Raw genomic sequence first — 16,941 nt, 5'->3', positions numbered from 1 at the left:
AGTTCATCTTGGCCAAATATTGGGTGCTACAGGGTATAGGGTGTCTTCAGAGTTAATTAATATTTTGATTTTAAAATGTTCAAGAGTATGTTTAGCGCCTTTTCAGAATTCTGTCATAATCCCAAGTCAATTTTCATCTGATTTTTTTTTAATGAAACTCAGTCAGAAACTCCAACAGAAAATTTTTAAATCGAGTGTCCCCACACAATAGAATCCAGAGACTTACTAATTTGCTACTTCCATGGTGAAAGGTGACATCGGAGAATACTAAACTGTAATTAAACCATTCTGTCTCTATAAGAGCAAGAAATGTATGGGCTCCGAAAACACTGCAGCCCGTGACAGACCGTGGTCCTGAATCTGAGCTGAGGAGGTTTGAGCTTCGGTTATTGGCAGTGCATGCAATAGCCTGTACAAGGCACCCATGCTGTGAGATCAGAACCAAAGCTGCGGGGACGTCGCTCAGTGCACGCTGGGCCAACTCTGCCAGAAGCACCTCTCATATAGTGCATGTTTGACTTTGAATTAATTTCTGTCTGTGGTGCCTTCAGAAGCCTTTTACTGTTACCTAATTTGTCATGATCCCCACATTCAGTTACGTGACTTTCAGTTGAAGAATCTGCAAAATATAACACAAGGCATCTGTTTGCTTTGTTCTTTTATTTCTGTTTTTTTTTTTTTCTGAAGAAGAAACTTGATAGTGGTCCTTGTCCTTCCAGATTGTGTCAGAATAAGGTTTAATCCAGGCTGTGGTGCTGCATGCTTTTAATCCCAGCACTTGGGAGGCAGAGGCAGAGGCAGGCAGATGTCTGAGTTGGAGGCCAATCTAGTTTACATAGTGAGTTTCAGGACAACCAGGCTACACAGAGAAATCCTGTCTCAAAAGAACATAAAGTGGGGGGGGGGGGCTTAACTTTCTATAAACTATAAACAGGCTAATCAGAAGTGATGTAAAATGCATTTGTGCCAAGGTATCTTTATCTAGGCTGGGTAAAGAGACCAAGCTGGGGGCGCTGAAGAGATGGCTCAGTGCTTAAGGGCACATATACTCTTACAAAGGACCAGAGTTTGCTTTCCAGCCCCTGTGTCAGGTATCTCACAACCACTTGTAAATTCCAGCTCCAGAGGATCAGGCACCCTCCTCTGGCATCCATGGGCATTCATTCATGTGCATCTAGCTGCCACCATAACACCACCTCTACACACAATTTAAAAAGTGATAATAACAGGAAGACCCAGGATGGTGGTGCAAAGAACACACCGTGTCTGACGAGCAGGACAGCAGCGACTGTGCAGTGACCAACAGACCAAACTCTGGCTTCTAAAACACCAGCGATTGTGTTCCCCAGGTGAAAGGAAACCCCATGGTGAGGGAAACATCAGGTCTGACGTCAGGGTACCCAGCTAATCCCTGGAAAAGTTCCTGGGTTCCCACAGGCTCATGGGCTCTAGCTGCCAGCCACATCCCTGAGTCCTGTGCTCACTGGCCACTGATTACCTCTTGGGTACTGGTCACAGAGCTCCAACTTCAGACCTACAGACACCTAGGACTCATAGGATCAGCTCCCAGATGCTGCTCCGAAGCACAACCTGTCTCTCTAGCTAAACTGACCAAACCTGGGGTTCCCTAGCTCTTCAAGAAGGCTGCACCCATCAAACACAGTATATGAGCAGCAGCAGCTTACTAAATTCAGAGCAAGAAAGCCAGTGGCAGAGCTGTTGTCTCCAGGACTTCTCCTGGTGAGAGGAAAGCCCCTGAGCTCCCAATGAGTCCAGTTAGCCCACAGGACCATACACTTGAAGAGAGCGGTGGCAATTCCCTGAGAAGTACTGGCCATTCGGTGACCATACCCAAAAAGGAGCTGAGGAAGGCTCCTTCAGGAACAACTATCTTCCTGCCAAGGGGATTCCTTCAACCCCAGTATTCCAGCAGGCACCAGAAACTAACAGCCAACACCTGAGACAGCCAGATGATTAGAGCCCAGCATAAAGCACAATCAACAAAAGCCAAAGTAATATGGCATTTCCAGAATCCAGTTGTCCAGGGGCAAGTAGCCCTGGATACCCTAACATAAGTGAAATTCAAGAATATGACCTTAAATCTATGCTTATGAAGATGATAATGGAGGAAACGAATAAAATCTGTAATGAAATACAGGAAGATACAGCCAAATGGTGGCCTTTAAAGAGGAAGTAATTAAATCACTGAAAGAAATAAAAGAAATAGAGGAAAGTTCAAACAAACAGGTGAAGGAATTGAAGGATAAAAGCAGGAAAATACAGACAGGTGAAGGAAATCAACAAGACAGTTCAAGATCAGAAGATAAGAATGGAAACATTAAAGAAAACACTAACTGAGGAAATCATGGAGAGGGAGAAATTAGGGAAAAAAACAGGAATTTACAGAGGTAAGCATAACCAATAGACTACAAGAGATGAGAGAAAGAATCTCAGGTGAAGATACAATGGAAGAAATTGATGTATTTGTCAATGAAAATGTTAAATCTAAACAATTCCTGAAACAAATCATCCAAGAAATCAAATACAACATGAAAAGATGAAACCCAAGAAAAATAGGAATTAAGGAAAAAGAAAAATTCCCATCTCCAAGCCCAGAAAATATTTTCAACAAAATCATAGAAGAAAATTTCCAATTAAAGGAGAGACCTATAAACATACAAGAGGCCTACAGAACAACTAATAAATTAGACCAGAAAAGAAAAGCCTCCTGCCACATAATAATCAAAACAGTAAATATACAGAACAAAGAAAAAAATACTAAAAGCTGCAAGGGAAAATAAAAAACAGACACATCCAAAATGAGTAGACAGCTGGAAATAATCAAACTCTGGGATGAAATCAATAAACTAGAAACAAAGAGAACAGTTCAAAGAATCAATGAAACCAAGAGGTGGTTCTTTGAGAAAATCAGCAAGATAGACAAATCCTTAGCCAAACTAACTAAAAGGCAGAGAGACATTATCAAAGTCAACAAAATCAGAAATGAAAAGAGGACATAACAACAGACACTGAGGAAATCTAAACAGTCATTAGGTCTTACTAAACACCACAAAATTTGAAAATCTAAATGAAATGGACAATTTTCTTGATTGATTCCACTTACCAGTGCTGAATCAAGATCAGGTAAATAAATTAAATAGTCCTATATCTCCTAAGGAAATAAAAGCTGTCATCAAAATTCTCCATCCAAAAAAAGCCCAGGGCCAGATGGTTTCAGCGCAGTATTCTACCAGACCTTGAAAGAAGAACTAACACCAATACGCTTCAAACTATTCCACAAAATAGAAACAGAAGGAACATTACCAAACTCATTTTATGAAGCCACATTTACCTTGATAAACCTCACAAAGACCCAACAAAGAAAGAGAATTTCAGAACAATTTTCCTTATTAACATTGATGCAAAAGATGTTCTCAACAAAACACTTGCAAAACGAATCCAAGAACACATAAATAATATCATCCATAATAACCAAGTAGACTTCATCCCTGGTATGCAGGGATGGTTCAGTATACAGAAATCCATCAATGTAATCTACTATATAAACAAATTGAGGAAAAAAACCCCACAAGGTCATCTCCTTAGTTGCTGAAAAAGCATTTGTTAAAACCCAACACTCATTCATGTTTAAAGTCTTGGAGAGATTAGGGGCACAAGGCACATACCTAAACATAATAAAGGCAATATACAGCAAGCCTATAGCCAATATCAAACTAAACGGAGAGAAACCTAAATCAATCCCACTGAAATCAGGGATAAGTCAAGGCTGCCCACTCTCTACATATCTCTTCAACATAGTACTTAAAATCCTTGTTAGAGCAATAAGACAATTAAAGGAGATCACAGGGATTCAAATCAGAAAAGAAAAAGTCAAAGTACCATTATTTGCAGATGATATGATACATGAGCGACCCCAATAATTCTACCAGGGAACTCCTACAGCTGATAAACACCTTCAGCAAAGTGGTTGAATACAAAATTGACTCAAAAAACAAACAAACAAACAAAAAAACCAAAAAAAAAAAATCAGCAGTCCTCCTGTATACAAAAGACAAATGGGCTGAGAAAGAATTTAGGGAAACAACAACCTTCACAATAGCCACAGAAAACATAAAGTATCTTGGTGTAACTCTAGCCAGCAAGTGAAAGACTTGTATGAAAAAAAAAAATTCAAGACTCTGAAGAAAGAAATTATAGAAGATATCAGAAGATGGAAAGATCTTCTGTACTCATGCATTGGTAGGATTAACATAGTGAAAATGGCCATCCTCCCAAAAGCAATCTACAGATTCAATGCAATCCCAGTCAAAATACCAACACAATTCTTAACAGACCTTGAAAGAAAAATTCTCAACTTCATATGGAAAAACTAAAAACCCAGAATAGCTAAAACAATCCTGTACAAAGATCCTCTGGAGGTATCTCCATCCCTGATCTCAGGCTGTACTATAGAGCAACAGTAATAAAAACTGCATGGTACTGGCCTAGAAACAGAATGGTGGATTAATGGAATAGGATAGAAGACTCAGAAATAAACCCACACACTTATGGACACCTGATTTTTGATAAAGAAGCCAAAACCAAACAATGGAAAAAAGACAGCATCTTCACCAAATGGTACTGATCTAACTGGATGTCCACATGTAGCAAAATGCAAATAGACCCATATCTATCACCCTGAACAAAGTTAAAGTCCAAGTGGATCAAAGATTTCAACATAAAACCAGACACAGTAAATCTGTTAGAAGAAAAATTGAGGAAGGGCCTCGAACTCATTGGCACAGGAGACAATTTCCTGAACAGAACACCAACAGCTTAGGCTCTAAGATCTACAATTAATAAATGGGACCTTGTGAAACTAAAAAGCTTCTTTAAAGCAAAGGACACTGTCAATAGAACAAAACAACAGCCTACAGAATGAGAAAAGATCTTTACCAACCCTATGTCTGATAGAGAGCTAATATCCAGAATAAATAAAGAACTCAAGAAATTAGACACCAACAAACCAAATAATCCAATTAAAACATGGGGTACAGAGCTAAGCAGAGAATTCCCAACAGAGAAATATTGAATGGCAGAGAAACACTTACAGGAATCCTCAACATCCTTAGTCATCAGAGAAATAGAAATTGAAACAACTCCGAAATCCATCTTACACCCATCAGAATGGCTAAGATCAAAAACTCAAGTGACAACACATGCTGAAGAGGATGTGAAGGGGAACCCTCCTCCATTGCTAGTGGGAGTGCAAACTTGTACAACCACTTTGAAAATCAATCTGGTGCTTCCTCAAAAAATTGGGAATAGCACTACCTCAAGATGTAGCTATACTACTCCTGGGCATATACCCAAAAGATGCTGCATCATTCAGCAATGACATTAGCATAGCTAATGTTCTGCTAATGCTGTGTTCATAGCAGCTTTATTTGTAATAGCTAGTCTGGAAACAACTTTGATGTCCCGCAGTGGAAGAATGGATACAGAAATTGTGGTACATTTGCAAAATGGAATATTACTCAGATGTTAAAAATCATGAAAATTTCAGGCAAATGGATAGAACTAGAAAAGATCATCCTGAGTGAGGTAACCCAGAAACAGTAAACAGGCATGGTATGCACTCACATGAAATGACTACGTATAATATAGTACAGCCATACTAAAATTACAGACCTAAAGAAGCTTAACACTAAGGAGGACCCTGGGGAGAATTCTTAAATCTCATTCAGAATGGCAAACAGGATAGACATCAGAAGTGGTGGAAGAGAGGAAACAGGATGGAAGCCTACTATAGAGGGTCCTCTGAAAGGCTCCACCCAACAAGGGATCTTCTTCCATGAGACTCCCTGCCCTCTGCCCAAGGTTTGGCTTTGAGTCTCAGCATCTGCTTCAATCTGTTGTTGAGTGGAGCCTTTCAGATGGAGTTGGGGATAGAAGGACTTGGAGGGGATAGGAGACCAACAAAGCTAAAAATCTGAGCCTAGGAGGTCCTGCAGATACTGATGTACCAACCAAGGACCATGCACAGAGAGTACATAGAACCCATGCTCAGATGTAGCTTATTGGTAGCTCAGTCTCCATGTGGGTTCCTGAGTAAGGGTAGCAGGGTCATGAACATGGTTGCCTTCTTTTTGATCACTTGTCCCTGGTGATGTAGCCTTACCAGGCCACAGAGGAAGATGATCCAGGTAGTCCTGATGAGACTTGACAAGCTGTGGGCAGTTGGCAAAGGAGAAGAACTCCCCCTTTCAGTGGACTTTGAAAAGAGGATAGGGGAAATGGGAAGGAGGGTGGAATTGGGAGGAGTTGAGGGAGGGCACGTCAATTGGGTTATATAATGAACAATTGTGAAAAAAATAAAAATAATAATTAAAACATCAATAAACTATTTGACTTATTATAAATAAATAAGAAAGTAATAATAAAAATAAATCTCTGGAAAAAGACAGGCTATTGCTGTTCCAGGTCTGTAGAGCATAGATAGGCCAGAGATATCACTTGTAACCATCATCCTGATGATGAATCCACCAGCCTTCTTAGGCTTACGAAAATTAGAGATAGCTAGGTGGGCTAAGTATTGAGACCTTGAATAATAGAACTGTTGTCACAGTTATCAGTGAAAGCAAGTCCTCAGTGAGCAAGCTGCTGCTGATGCGAAGTCACATGGGGCACATGAGACAAGCTACCGGAGGAAAAGGACTGAAGAGTTAAACATGATTGGAAACCAGGATTGGGGCAGAGAGGGTAGTGTTTGTTGGAGAGTCAAAGGAGAGAGTGCTGGCTCATTGCTGAGGCTTTGAGAGCAGGGAAGGCATGCAGACAAGATTTAACCACAGGGAGATGGGAAGCTGTGTAATAGCAAAGAGGGTGGATTTTGAAATGACTACAGAAACAGGCAGCAGGATTCACACAGGGTTGTGTGTGTGAGGACGGGGTAAGGGTGAGTCATGGGTGGCAGCTCTCTGCTAGGTGGCCTTAAAGGGATCTTGGTGGTGCTGTGTTCCCAGGAAGTGGGACCTGGACAAAAAAGGCACAGAGATGGGACAAATAGCCAATCACATTTACTTTGAGCATCAAAGCTTTTAAGTCAAGAGCATCAGTGTGAGTCATCATCCCTTGGGGGTAGAAAAGGTGATGCGTTCATCCTGGGTCCTCTGCCATGCATGGGTTGTGTTTGGGTAGGACAAGCTGGGGAACACAGGTGAGGAAGATAATAGTGCTTTCCTTAAAACAGTAAAATAGTGAGCCCTTTGCCTAACCATTGCAGTGTAGAACCGTGTATCAGAGCAAAGCTGACAACTGCCTGCCGAGTGACGCCACTTTGATAATGCAGGGATAACAACAGTTCTATCTCCGATGAGGAACAGTAGGTTATATGTGACAGTTTCGTGTACATTTGTGTACTGAATCCGTCTTTTCAAATCAGCCCATTGTTCCGTGGATATGTGGTTTGTGCTCTGAACACCACACCCTGCGGGAGAAGCTGGGCAAGTACATCGTGGATTCCTAGAGTCATAGTGTGTAGATTTGGTTTGGGCTCGGCCCAGATGATGAATGACGTAATCTTGGGTGAGCAGCTTCACCCTTTTGGCTCACCATCCAGATCTTTAAAATGAGAATATAATACTCACCCACAGATTGCTGGAGGGATTCGCCGAGTTAATATTTATTGAGCACTTAGAACAGTGCCTGTCACTTTGCAAGTACCGAGTAAGTATCGGATATTACTGTTATTGTTCTCCTGTGGGTTGCTCTATAATTAAATGCATAATTTACCAAGTGCCTGTGATAGGAATGACAGGAGCCAAGGAGAGAGCATCTATAGACACAGGCTTGGAAAGAACACAGAGTGACAGAGATAGCTGATTGTTTGGTCCCAGAGGTCTATCCAGTACAGGTTGAGTGCCTGCCAAAGACTAAGGACAACACGTTTTAGCTATTATAGGTCTTAAATGATTTTTCTTCATATCAGAAACATTGGACTGGTGGTCTGTGGTATAGGGGTGATCAGTATTTTATTTTTTCCTGTGCTTACTTAATAGGCTAAAAAATAACATCTATTAAAATGTAATCCTTCTAAGCTAGGGCTGTATTGAACCCTTGCTCCCTCTGAAAGCAGCTTGTTCAGGTGAGAGTGAGCCCAGGCTGAGGGACCCATTTCTTTGAATGAGCCCAGGTTGGCTGTGCACCATCTGTACACTTTTGTTTCTGTTATTTAATCTCGCAGTTTCCTTGTCTTTAAACTGGGAGTAATGGTTGCATTAGCCTCTCCAGTTTCTCTTAAGACTAAGTTAATATTTCTAAGTACTCAGACCAATACCCAGCCCATAGCAAATAGTCACAGTGCTGCTGAGTTTTCTGCCTTGGGCACTTCTCCACTGTAGATGGGAATTCATTCAGGACACCACGGGTAGACAGGCTGCTGGCTTCCATGCTTGCCCTGCAGGCTCCTGCCTTCCAGAACTCAGCCTTTGACTGTTTAAAAAAAAAAAATTCTTTTCTTATTTTATTAGCCTGGATGTTTTGCCTACATGTGCATATGGTACTTGTGTGCCTGGTACCTGTGGAGGCCAGAAGAGGGCACCAGATGCACAACAGACAGATGTGGACGGTCATGTGGGTGCTGGGTATTGAACCAAGGTCTTCTGGAAGAATAGCCAGTGCTCTTAACCACTGAGCCATCTCTCTGGGCACAGGAGATTTTTATGTTAAAAAAAAATTCTCAATTTCTTTTAATGTGTTCAAAGAGCAAACAAATAAGGTGAAGGTTTAGAGGAGGCCTAAGTGACTTGGATACTTTCCTCAATTTATGCATACTATTTGGATGATAAATTGATGCACATAGGACTTTTTTGTCATACAGATAGTATTTATACTAAGTGATTTCTCTTAACAGTGTATGTTTACTCTTATTCTGTGGTGTGTGTGTGTATGTGAGTGACAGTGTGAGACAGAGTGAGAGACAGTGCATGTGTCTGCACACATGTATGTACTTGTGTTTATAAAATAGGAGTCTCAGTTCAGGGTTTGGTCTTTCCCCCTGTAGTTACCTGGCTGCACAGATGGAAATGTTTGAGGCTCTTGCTCCCGATGCTGTCATTTCATTGGCTTTAAGCAGATCTGTCCTTCTGTCTCCAGAGCCACCTGATGTTTTAGTCATTTGGCATCTCGGTATTGATGTCTGTTCCATTTTGAACTCAGGTGTGAAGTACTTGTTCCCCACCATGGGACAGTGGCTTCTTTTCATCTTTGCTGATAGCCAAGGGTGTTGCTGAGAAGATTCCGCCTTCGCCTTCGTGAGGGGCCGCGGTATAAATAAAATTTGATGCTAGGGATTCTTAATCTTTCAGAATATACACTATTAAAATTAGGGGGAGGGTGTCTTTCATTTGAAATGAAACTTAAAAGGTACATAGATACAATTCAGAAAAAAAAGCTTGTTTTTTCATTCAAAAATCTGAATCGCAAAATTTAGAAAAGTTACAAAATATAGTAGTTCATGCACTTAACGCTCTCTCTCTCACTCTCTCTCTGTTTAACCAGTTACACAAATCACTGAGGATGCTTCTAATCCTAAGCCTCAGTGGCCCTATGGACCTTTTTGCCAATAAAATTCAACTGCAAAGCTAAGGCCCCAGGAGACTGCAGCACCCACTCCTTTCCTCATCCTACCCCTTGTGAACCTCCTACCTTATAGGTTACGTTTTCATTTCTTTTTCTCTGATTTGATATTCATTTCCGTTGGGGACAGAATATAGGCTGGCAGCCAGGAGTTGGGAATGCAATCTCTCTTCTCTAATTTCAACCACACTGAAATGCTGCTCTCATCAAACTTCTTATTGACTGCGCTTCCTTAATTTGAAATCGTTTCTTTATGATGTATCTGGTGGGCCTGATCTGCCAATCTACAAATATTTGTTTATTTTTATTAATCATGAAAGTGCAAGTCAAAGCACAACTTTTGGATGTTGGTTCTAGGAATTGAACTCATGCCTTCAGGCTTGTGAGGCGGAATTAAACTTACGTCTTCGGACTTGTGAGGAAAGTGCTCCTTCCGCTCAGTCACCTCACCAGCCCCTACAAATATTTGTTGACACAATCTTCAATTGATAACCTAGAGGAGTTATTTTGAAAAATCAGTGCAGTTATCTTATTGCAATAGATTTTGATGTCATAACTCTAGCCACATTGTATTAGTTAGCTATGCGATATAAAAAGCCATCTCAGACCCCCATGCTTTTATTTTTGTGTGTTTGTGAGGGCAAAGTCTACTCCAGGGCGGTATCAAATTTGGTAGATAGTTGAGGATGATCTTGAACTTTGTATCCTCCTGACTCTACCTCCTGATTTTGAGCACTGGGATTACCAGTATTTATGTGGTACTTGGGATCAGACTTGTGCCTTGTATACGCTAAGTAAACACCCTACAAATTAAGCTATATTCCCACCACGAAATTTCTGTACTTGAAGTAAAAATCAGTTCATTACTAGAGTTCATGCATCCCCACTGTCGGGGATTAGCTGAGGAGTCAGATGAGTGACTGCTAGTTCCAGCTACATTCACTCACAGCCCTAAGGCTAGCAGGGAGTGGGTGACTTGGCTCGGCTGATTTTGGCATGCCTGTGATCTGTGAGGCTGTGCTCCTTCCTCTGGGATCAAGAGATTGATTATCCTAGTGCATCCTTCTTATGTGATAGTAAAATTGCAAGAACATAAAGCCAGTCTTAGATGACACATTTCATGGTTCTGCTGGGTTGAGAAGCTAAAGGACTTTGGCCAGTCTAAGTTACATGGCCACGCCGGAGACACTGAAAGCTCATACATCAAAAGGCACAGTTGGAGGGCCTGATGGCTTGATTAGACCAAGACTTACCTAGGAAAGTTGCCCCTGGACATGCTTGTGAGAAATTATCTTGATTCAGTTAATTCAGCCAAAATACTCCCCTAAATATGGGCAGCACCATCCATCCCTATTGGATTGGGATTCTAGATTACCTAAAGCTGACTGGGTATCGACATTCATTGTCCTCTGCTTCATGAGTACAATGTGACTGTGTGCCTCACACTCCAACCACCATGCTTTCCCACCCATGATGGGCTTCCCTTAAACCATAACTCTGTTAAGTTGTTTGTGTCAGGATATTTTATCACAGCAATAACAAAAGAACTAACTAGTACATAATGGTAAAGGTGACGAGTTAGCAGTGGACCCTTTCAGTCATTGCAGCTTCTGTCCAGTTGCTGCCATCCCAAAGCCACAGAGGAGACAGAGGCAAGGCATATCTGTGTCTGACCACTGGGAATAGTATAAATAGTCTCAAATACAGGCTTTTAAAAATACTATCAAATGTTAAAGAATGAGAAAAAAGCCACAGTGCTCTGTATGATTGTCTTCATCTACATTGACTGCTCAGGCATGCTGCCTTTGTCTCTTATCATCAACAATGGTGTATTATTTATACCAAGGCTTTCCTTAGTATATTATGGAACTTTCCTTTACTATTGAAAAGGCTTTGTAAATATAATGTCAATGTCTATATAAATATTCTACTGTATAGATAAACTATAATCCACCTCATCTTCCTCTCCTTCATGGATTTTTGTTTCACAAGTTTTATCCTTCTAAATAAGGGTGCAGGGAGCATATTTTGCATGCATCTTCATCCATATTCTGACTTGCTTCCTTCATGGATGCTGGTAGGAATGCAGCAATCTGGGGTCTGACCTCAGGTGGCAATGTAGGAGACTTAGACGTCAATCTCTTCATCTATAAAAATGACACCTTTGAGCTTGAGCTTCATCTTGACTCAAAATGTCTTGAAGATGGAGGGCTAAACCTCACTACTGGAATGGCAGCATGAAGGCGATGCCAGTTGTTTTTCCTCATCTAAGCTGAGGGAAGCAGAGCCTTGGACCTCTCAGTTAGAAGACTTCTATAGTCTTCAGGGGAGTAGGCTTTCTGTTCAGCTATTGTTGCTTGCTCCGCAGCCTCTGCTTCCAGGACAGCAATGGTTATGTTTTTAGATAGGACCAGGGGGCTAAGCATGAAGAGGAAATACTGTTCTTTCCTGTTTCCAGCATACTCTTATCTATTGACAATGGTTTTACTCAACCGGAAGAACCAATTTCATCTTTCTTTTGGGCTTCAAGTTCAAGTGTACTTTCTTTTTGTTGTTGTTCTTGAGTCAGTTTCTGTGTGTAGCCTTGGTTGTCCTGGACTCTTGTAGAACAGGCTGACCTTGAGCTCACAGTGATCCTCCTGCCTTTATGGGTATGTACTACCATGCTGGCTTCAACTATACTTTCTGCATTTAACTTTGCCTGTTGTGTACATTGTGAATTAAATTTGGGCCACAATAACTTTGATTGTAACATCAGGACATATGAAATGGCCTCACAATTTGCTGGTCATTGCTTAAGGCCATTTTCCCAGAGGTGTTCCTTGCTCTTTGCTTTGTTATATCCAAGGCTAAATTTCTTCCTACTATAACCCTTCTAGCTTCTGCTGGTGGCAAACAGGGTCTAATTTGAGCTGTGAATATGATTTCTACAAGCAGCAGTTTCAGGATCTCATTGCTGAGTGGAGAAAGGGGTCCACACCCTCTCTCTACATCTCCCTCCTTTCCCCACTGTATCCTAGCATGTCTTCCCATGGCTTCCTGGCTATGGACAGTCTTCTAATTCTGAGCCTCCTTGTGGGAGTCAGTAGTCTTCTTTTGGCCCGTGGTTTACTTGTTTCTATAAGCTAAGCAGGGTGCCCATCTGGCCAGCAGAATTGTGTGTCAAGAACAGTGTGGTCTCCCTTCTCTGGCAGCCATTAAAAGGCCCTTTGTTCCCTCCTAGCCCCTCCTGGTCCAGGATGTCGCCCACACCCTGTGATAGAAATCCCCCGCCCCATCACACCAGACACTCAGCAGCTTGTAGAACTCACTCTAAAAGCAGAATGCCACCTTGTGAGTGGGAACCTAACCTTTTCTGTGCTCAAAGGAAGTGGCTTATGGGGTTCAAGTTTATCTTTGTGAACTTTTGCTTTTCGCCACCAGTCCCACAGTTCTCTCTTCAGCTGTTCTGTATGATTTTTCAAGTATCTTTTAACATATATGTGTATTATATATACGGAAATAAGAGTTATAGTTTTGAGTATGTGTTCACAGTGGGAACTGCTTTGCACCCCGGAAGAGTTATCACCAAGTTATCAAAAAGCAGAGGAACATGGCTGCTTTGTGTATGCCCCGTCTTAGTAAGGCTAGTGTCTAGCAAGGGCCATGGACTTTGGGAACTGCTGGCTTTTCTTTTTTCTCTGCATGTTTCCAGACTTTTGGCTCTCCCTCCCTCTTACCACACCCTCTGTTCCTGCAGTGCTGGGCTGAGTAATTTTCTCTGAAGCAATTTGGTGCAGCTTAAACTCCAGGGCAGTGTGTGTCTAGTGAGTGAGGAACCCCACCAGCTGCATCTTGCTGCTTAGTAGTTATCTCTCTGCAGCTCAGTGATCATCCTGAAAGCCTTGGCAGTAGGACAGGACCCAGGCTCACCAAGACCCTACCCTCCTCCCTAGATGAGTATTTTATCCATTTCAGCCAAACAAGCCCAGAACTTTTCTAGAGGTCTGTGCAATATATCTGAGGTCTAGTTAAGTTTGAGATGTAGTTAGGGAAGCAGAAGAGGGCAAAAACTCTGGAATTCAAGAAGTACAGACAGAGTGGGGGGGGGGGGGGGGCGAAGCCCTCTGTCATGAGGCCTTGATTGCCAACCAGTAGCCTCTTTTTCTTTTTTTTCTTTCTTTCTTTTTTTCTATATTTACTATTAAATAGACAGCATATTTACTTGGTTTGAAAACTGAAAAGTATAACATATTTTGGTGTTTTTTTGTCTTTTTCAAGACAGTGTTTCTCTATGTAGCCCCCTGTCTGTCCTAGAACTCATTCTATAGATCAGGCTGGCCTTGAACTTAGAGATCCTCCTGCCTTTGCCTCCCTAGTGCTGAGATTAAAGGCTCGAACTGCCATGTTACACATTTTAAAACCTCCCTCCCATCTTGTTCTCCACACACTTAGCTTCCTTCTTGCAATGCCCAGGATGTCCAGGACACTAGCCGTTTTTCCTTTACCATGATAAAACACGGTGACCAAGATAACCTATAGAAGACTGATGCTTCCAGAGGGCTAGAGTCAGTCATGGCAAGGAATTCTGGCCACAGGTAATAGAAATAGTGGCAGGAATAGCTGAGAACTGAGAGCTCGTGTCTGCAGCTGTAGGCAGGATGACAGAGTGCCCTGGAATGGCTTGTGCTTTTGAAACCTCACTGCCTACCCCTGACCCCCAACCCTAGTGACAGACTTCTCTAGGCAAGGCCACACCTCTTCAACCTCAAGCAGCTCCACCAACTAGAAATCAAGTATTCAACTATCCAAGTCTATGAGGACATTCTCATTCAAACCACCACACCCAGTTTCTGTCTTTTCCATGTAACTCTTCTAGCATTTCTTCAGATCTATTACTCCAGGAGTATACAAACAGATTTTTTTCCATTCATTTCTTCATCCATGTATCTTTCCTCTTATGTACTATTTCCCTTATTCTCCTCTCATTGGTCCTTTCACTGAGGTTTGGTCAATGAGTGGTCAGTTGTCACATGTCCCACTAATACCTAGTGTCCAAATGTGCTCACCTGTGGCTTGTCCTTTTCCCACAGAGGAGGCGGAGAGTGAGAAATGGTACCTGTCTACAGAGTTTCCTTCAGCCACCATCAAGACAGAGCCAATCACAGAGGAGCAACCCCCAGGACTTGTTCCCTCTGTCACTCTGACCATCACAGCCATTTCCACTCCTTTTGAAAAAGAAGAGTCCCCTCTGGATATGAGTACTGGGGTATATCCAGTTTTCTTCCTTATAAATATAGAGCTCAAAAGGTAGAGCTCTTTGGCCTACAATAAGGCATCCTAGGAGATACATGTATTTGAGGGAGAATAGCTACATATGTATGCATGCATTCATGTGTGTATGTATGCACGAGTATATCAAGAATATATTACTTGTTATCAACATTGATTATGACAACTTTCAAAAGCATTGTGCAGAAAAAGCAGTAGCAAAGCTGATTTTCATTAATTGCCACTATGAAATTAAAAACACTGATGAATATCCATAGTAAAAAGACAGAAGTTGCCCATGGCACTGATTTTCATTCCAGTGGGAGAGGAATGGTTGAGGTTATTGTAGCGTCTGTATCACCCACTGCCATTGTGGGTGTGAATGCTGGTTCTAGAAGGATTCTTCCTTTTATGGAACACTGTTGCTCTTACACAATCCAGGAATCTCCTGCCTGCTGATTCACATATGCTGTGTTACTGGTGGAGATCATAGGAAGGCAGGAGTCCCCTCCTTCCTTAAGTCCATGGCTGTGGAATGTAGAATTAATTGTACTCCTCCTTAACCTGGGTGTCTGCTCATGAACCAGAATCATGCTTGTGTATCTTCCAGTCAGAAGGTCTTAGTTGCAGTGGGTCCAGAAATATCCATGTAGTTACAAATCCTATCAGGAAGATGCAGTGTCTGTCTGGTCCTGAAAAGGTAACATATTGGGAGAGGCAAAAACACATTGCAGCCTCCTCTTTAAGGAGATCTGCATTGCAGTTTTGATTTTTTTTTTTTTTCTCAGTATCTAGCTGGGTCCTGGATAGGTTTTGGAGATCTATATAGTCTCCTTGCTACACAAGATTTTGGCTCAATTGATTTATTCGTGTGTGTGTGTGTGTGTGTGTGTATACATCACTAAGGTCAGAAGGAGGCATTGAAGCCCCTTCAACTGGGTTTACAGGTGGTTGTGAGCTACTGTGTGGGTGCTGGGAACTAAATCCAGGTCTAGAAGAGCAGCAAGTGCTCTGAACTCCTGAGCGACCTCTTCAGGCTGTGGTTGGTTTTGAAGTATGTATGTACCTAGCACTTTGATCCTAACCTGCTTTCCCTTATGGGTATCTTATAGTTAGATATTATCAGTCATTGAGGAGTCTGGAGGGATAGCATATACCCTGAGGCACATTGTCCTATTGCAGGACAAACTGGGGACCTGGGATTCTTTGACATTTTTCCAGAATATTTTACAATAAAATTCTTCATCATAACAACAGTGAGCCTTGGATTTTAACTAGAGTTGGCAGGTCCCAGGTTTGGCTATGAGAAGTTGCCTTTCTGTACTGGCCACAGACATATCCCCGTTTTGTAAAGGCCATTACTAAGTTAAAACACTCGTGTTTGAAATTCCTTTTCCAGGTGGACTCCTCGTGCCAGACACTTATTCCTAAGATTAAGTTGGAGCCTCATGAAGTGGATCAGTTCTTAAACTTCTCTCCTAAAGAAGGTGAGCTCATCACCCTCCCTCTCATACTCCAGGTGCTCATTGTAATGGAGAGCAGACACAGTAGAGTATAGGATTACAGAGGTAGCTGGCTGTATGAAGTAATTCTGTTTTTTAAAAGTCTTGATTCCAAAGAAATATTTTGAAAGTTGAACAGTTACATGATAAAATTATTTCTCTATATCTTATCTCCTTTATTTTCAGCTAAGCGTTAGTGTGGTTTGATGCTTTCCAAGGATGAGTCTTTAGACTCATTATTGACCGCTGTGACAGGTGTGCACATGATGAAATCCATTTGTCCTTATGCCCTCCTCGTGTAAACCCGCTAGCATGCCACAGGTGCACAGCAGTCCACGGTGGCACTGTGTTAACTGAAACTTGAATGTTAACCCTCTATCAATGACGTTGTAATGTGTGTACACAACCAGAGTATGTTCATAGCTGTTCTATTTGGATGATAGATAGTTGGGACGAACTCCTTTCCTTGGTAAAGCTCATGGCCCAGAAGATACACCTCTCTGGGCTTCTTGTTATTCATTTAGAACCCAATCATGCCATCTTTGGAGCT

At 41.8% G+C, this 16,941-nt stretch overlaps 2 protein-coding genes across 4 annotated transcripts in view; one reads left to right on the top strand and one right to left on the bottom strand.

Moving 5' to 3' along the window:
• Akr1d1 (aldo-keto reductase family 1 member D1) overlaps nt 1–16,941 on the bottom strand; it is a 287,500-nt gene that overhangs the window by 162,458 nt on the left and 108,101 nt on the right. The window lies entirely within an intron of this gene.
• The window catches only part of Creb3l2 (cAMP responsive element binding protein 3 like 2), a 129,085-nt gene that overhangs the window by 69,618 nt on the left and 42,526 nt on the right, over nt 1–16,941 (top strand). For all 3 annotated transcript variants that reach the window (XM_060380186.1, XM_021638208.2, XM_021638207.2), the window contains exons 3-4: nt 14,712–14,887; nt 16,289–16,376. In XM_060380186.1, coding sequence (XP_060236169.1) covers nt 14,712–14,887; nt 16,289–16,376 — 264 coding nt within the window. The remainder of the gene's footprint in view (nt 1–14,711; nt 14,888–16,288; nt 16,377–16,941) is intronic.

This window comes from Meriones unguiculatus, chromosome 3 (assembly GCF_030254825.1).
Source record: "Meriones unguiculatus strain TT.TT164.6M chromosome 3, Bangor_MerUng_6.1, whole genome shotgun sequence".
Taxonomy (NCBI): Eukaryota; Metazoa; Chordata; class Mammalia; order Rodentia; family Muridae; genus Meriones; species Meriones unguiculatus.
This window is presented reverse-complemented; position numbering and strand designations above follow the sequence as displayed.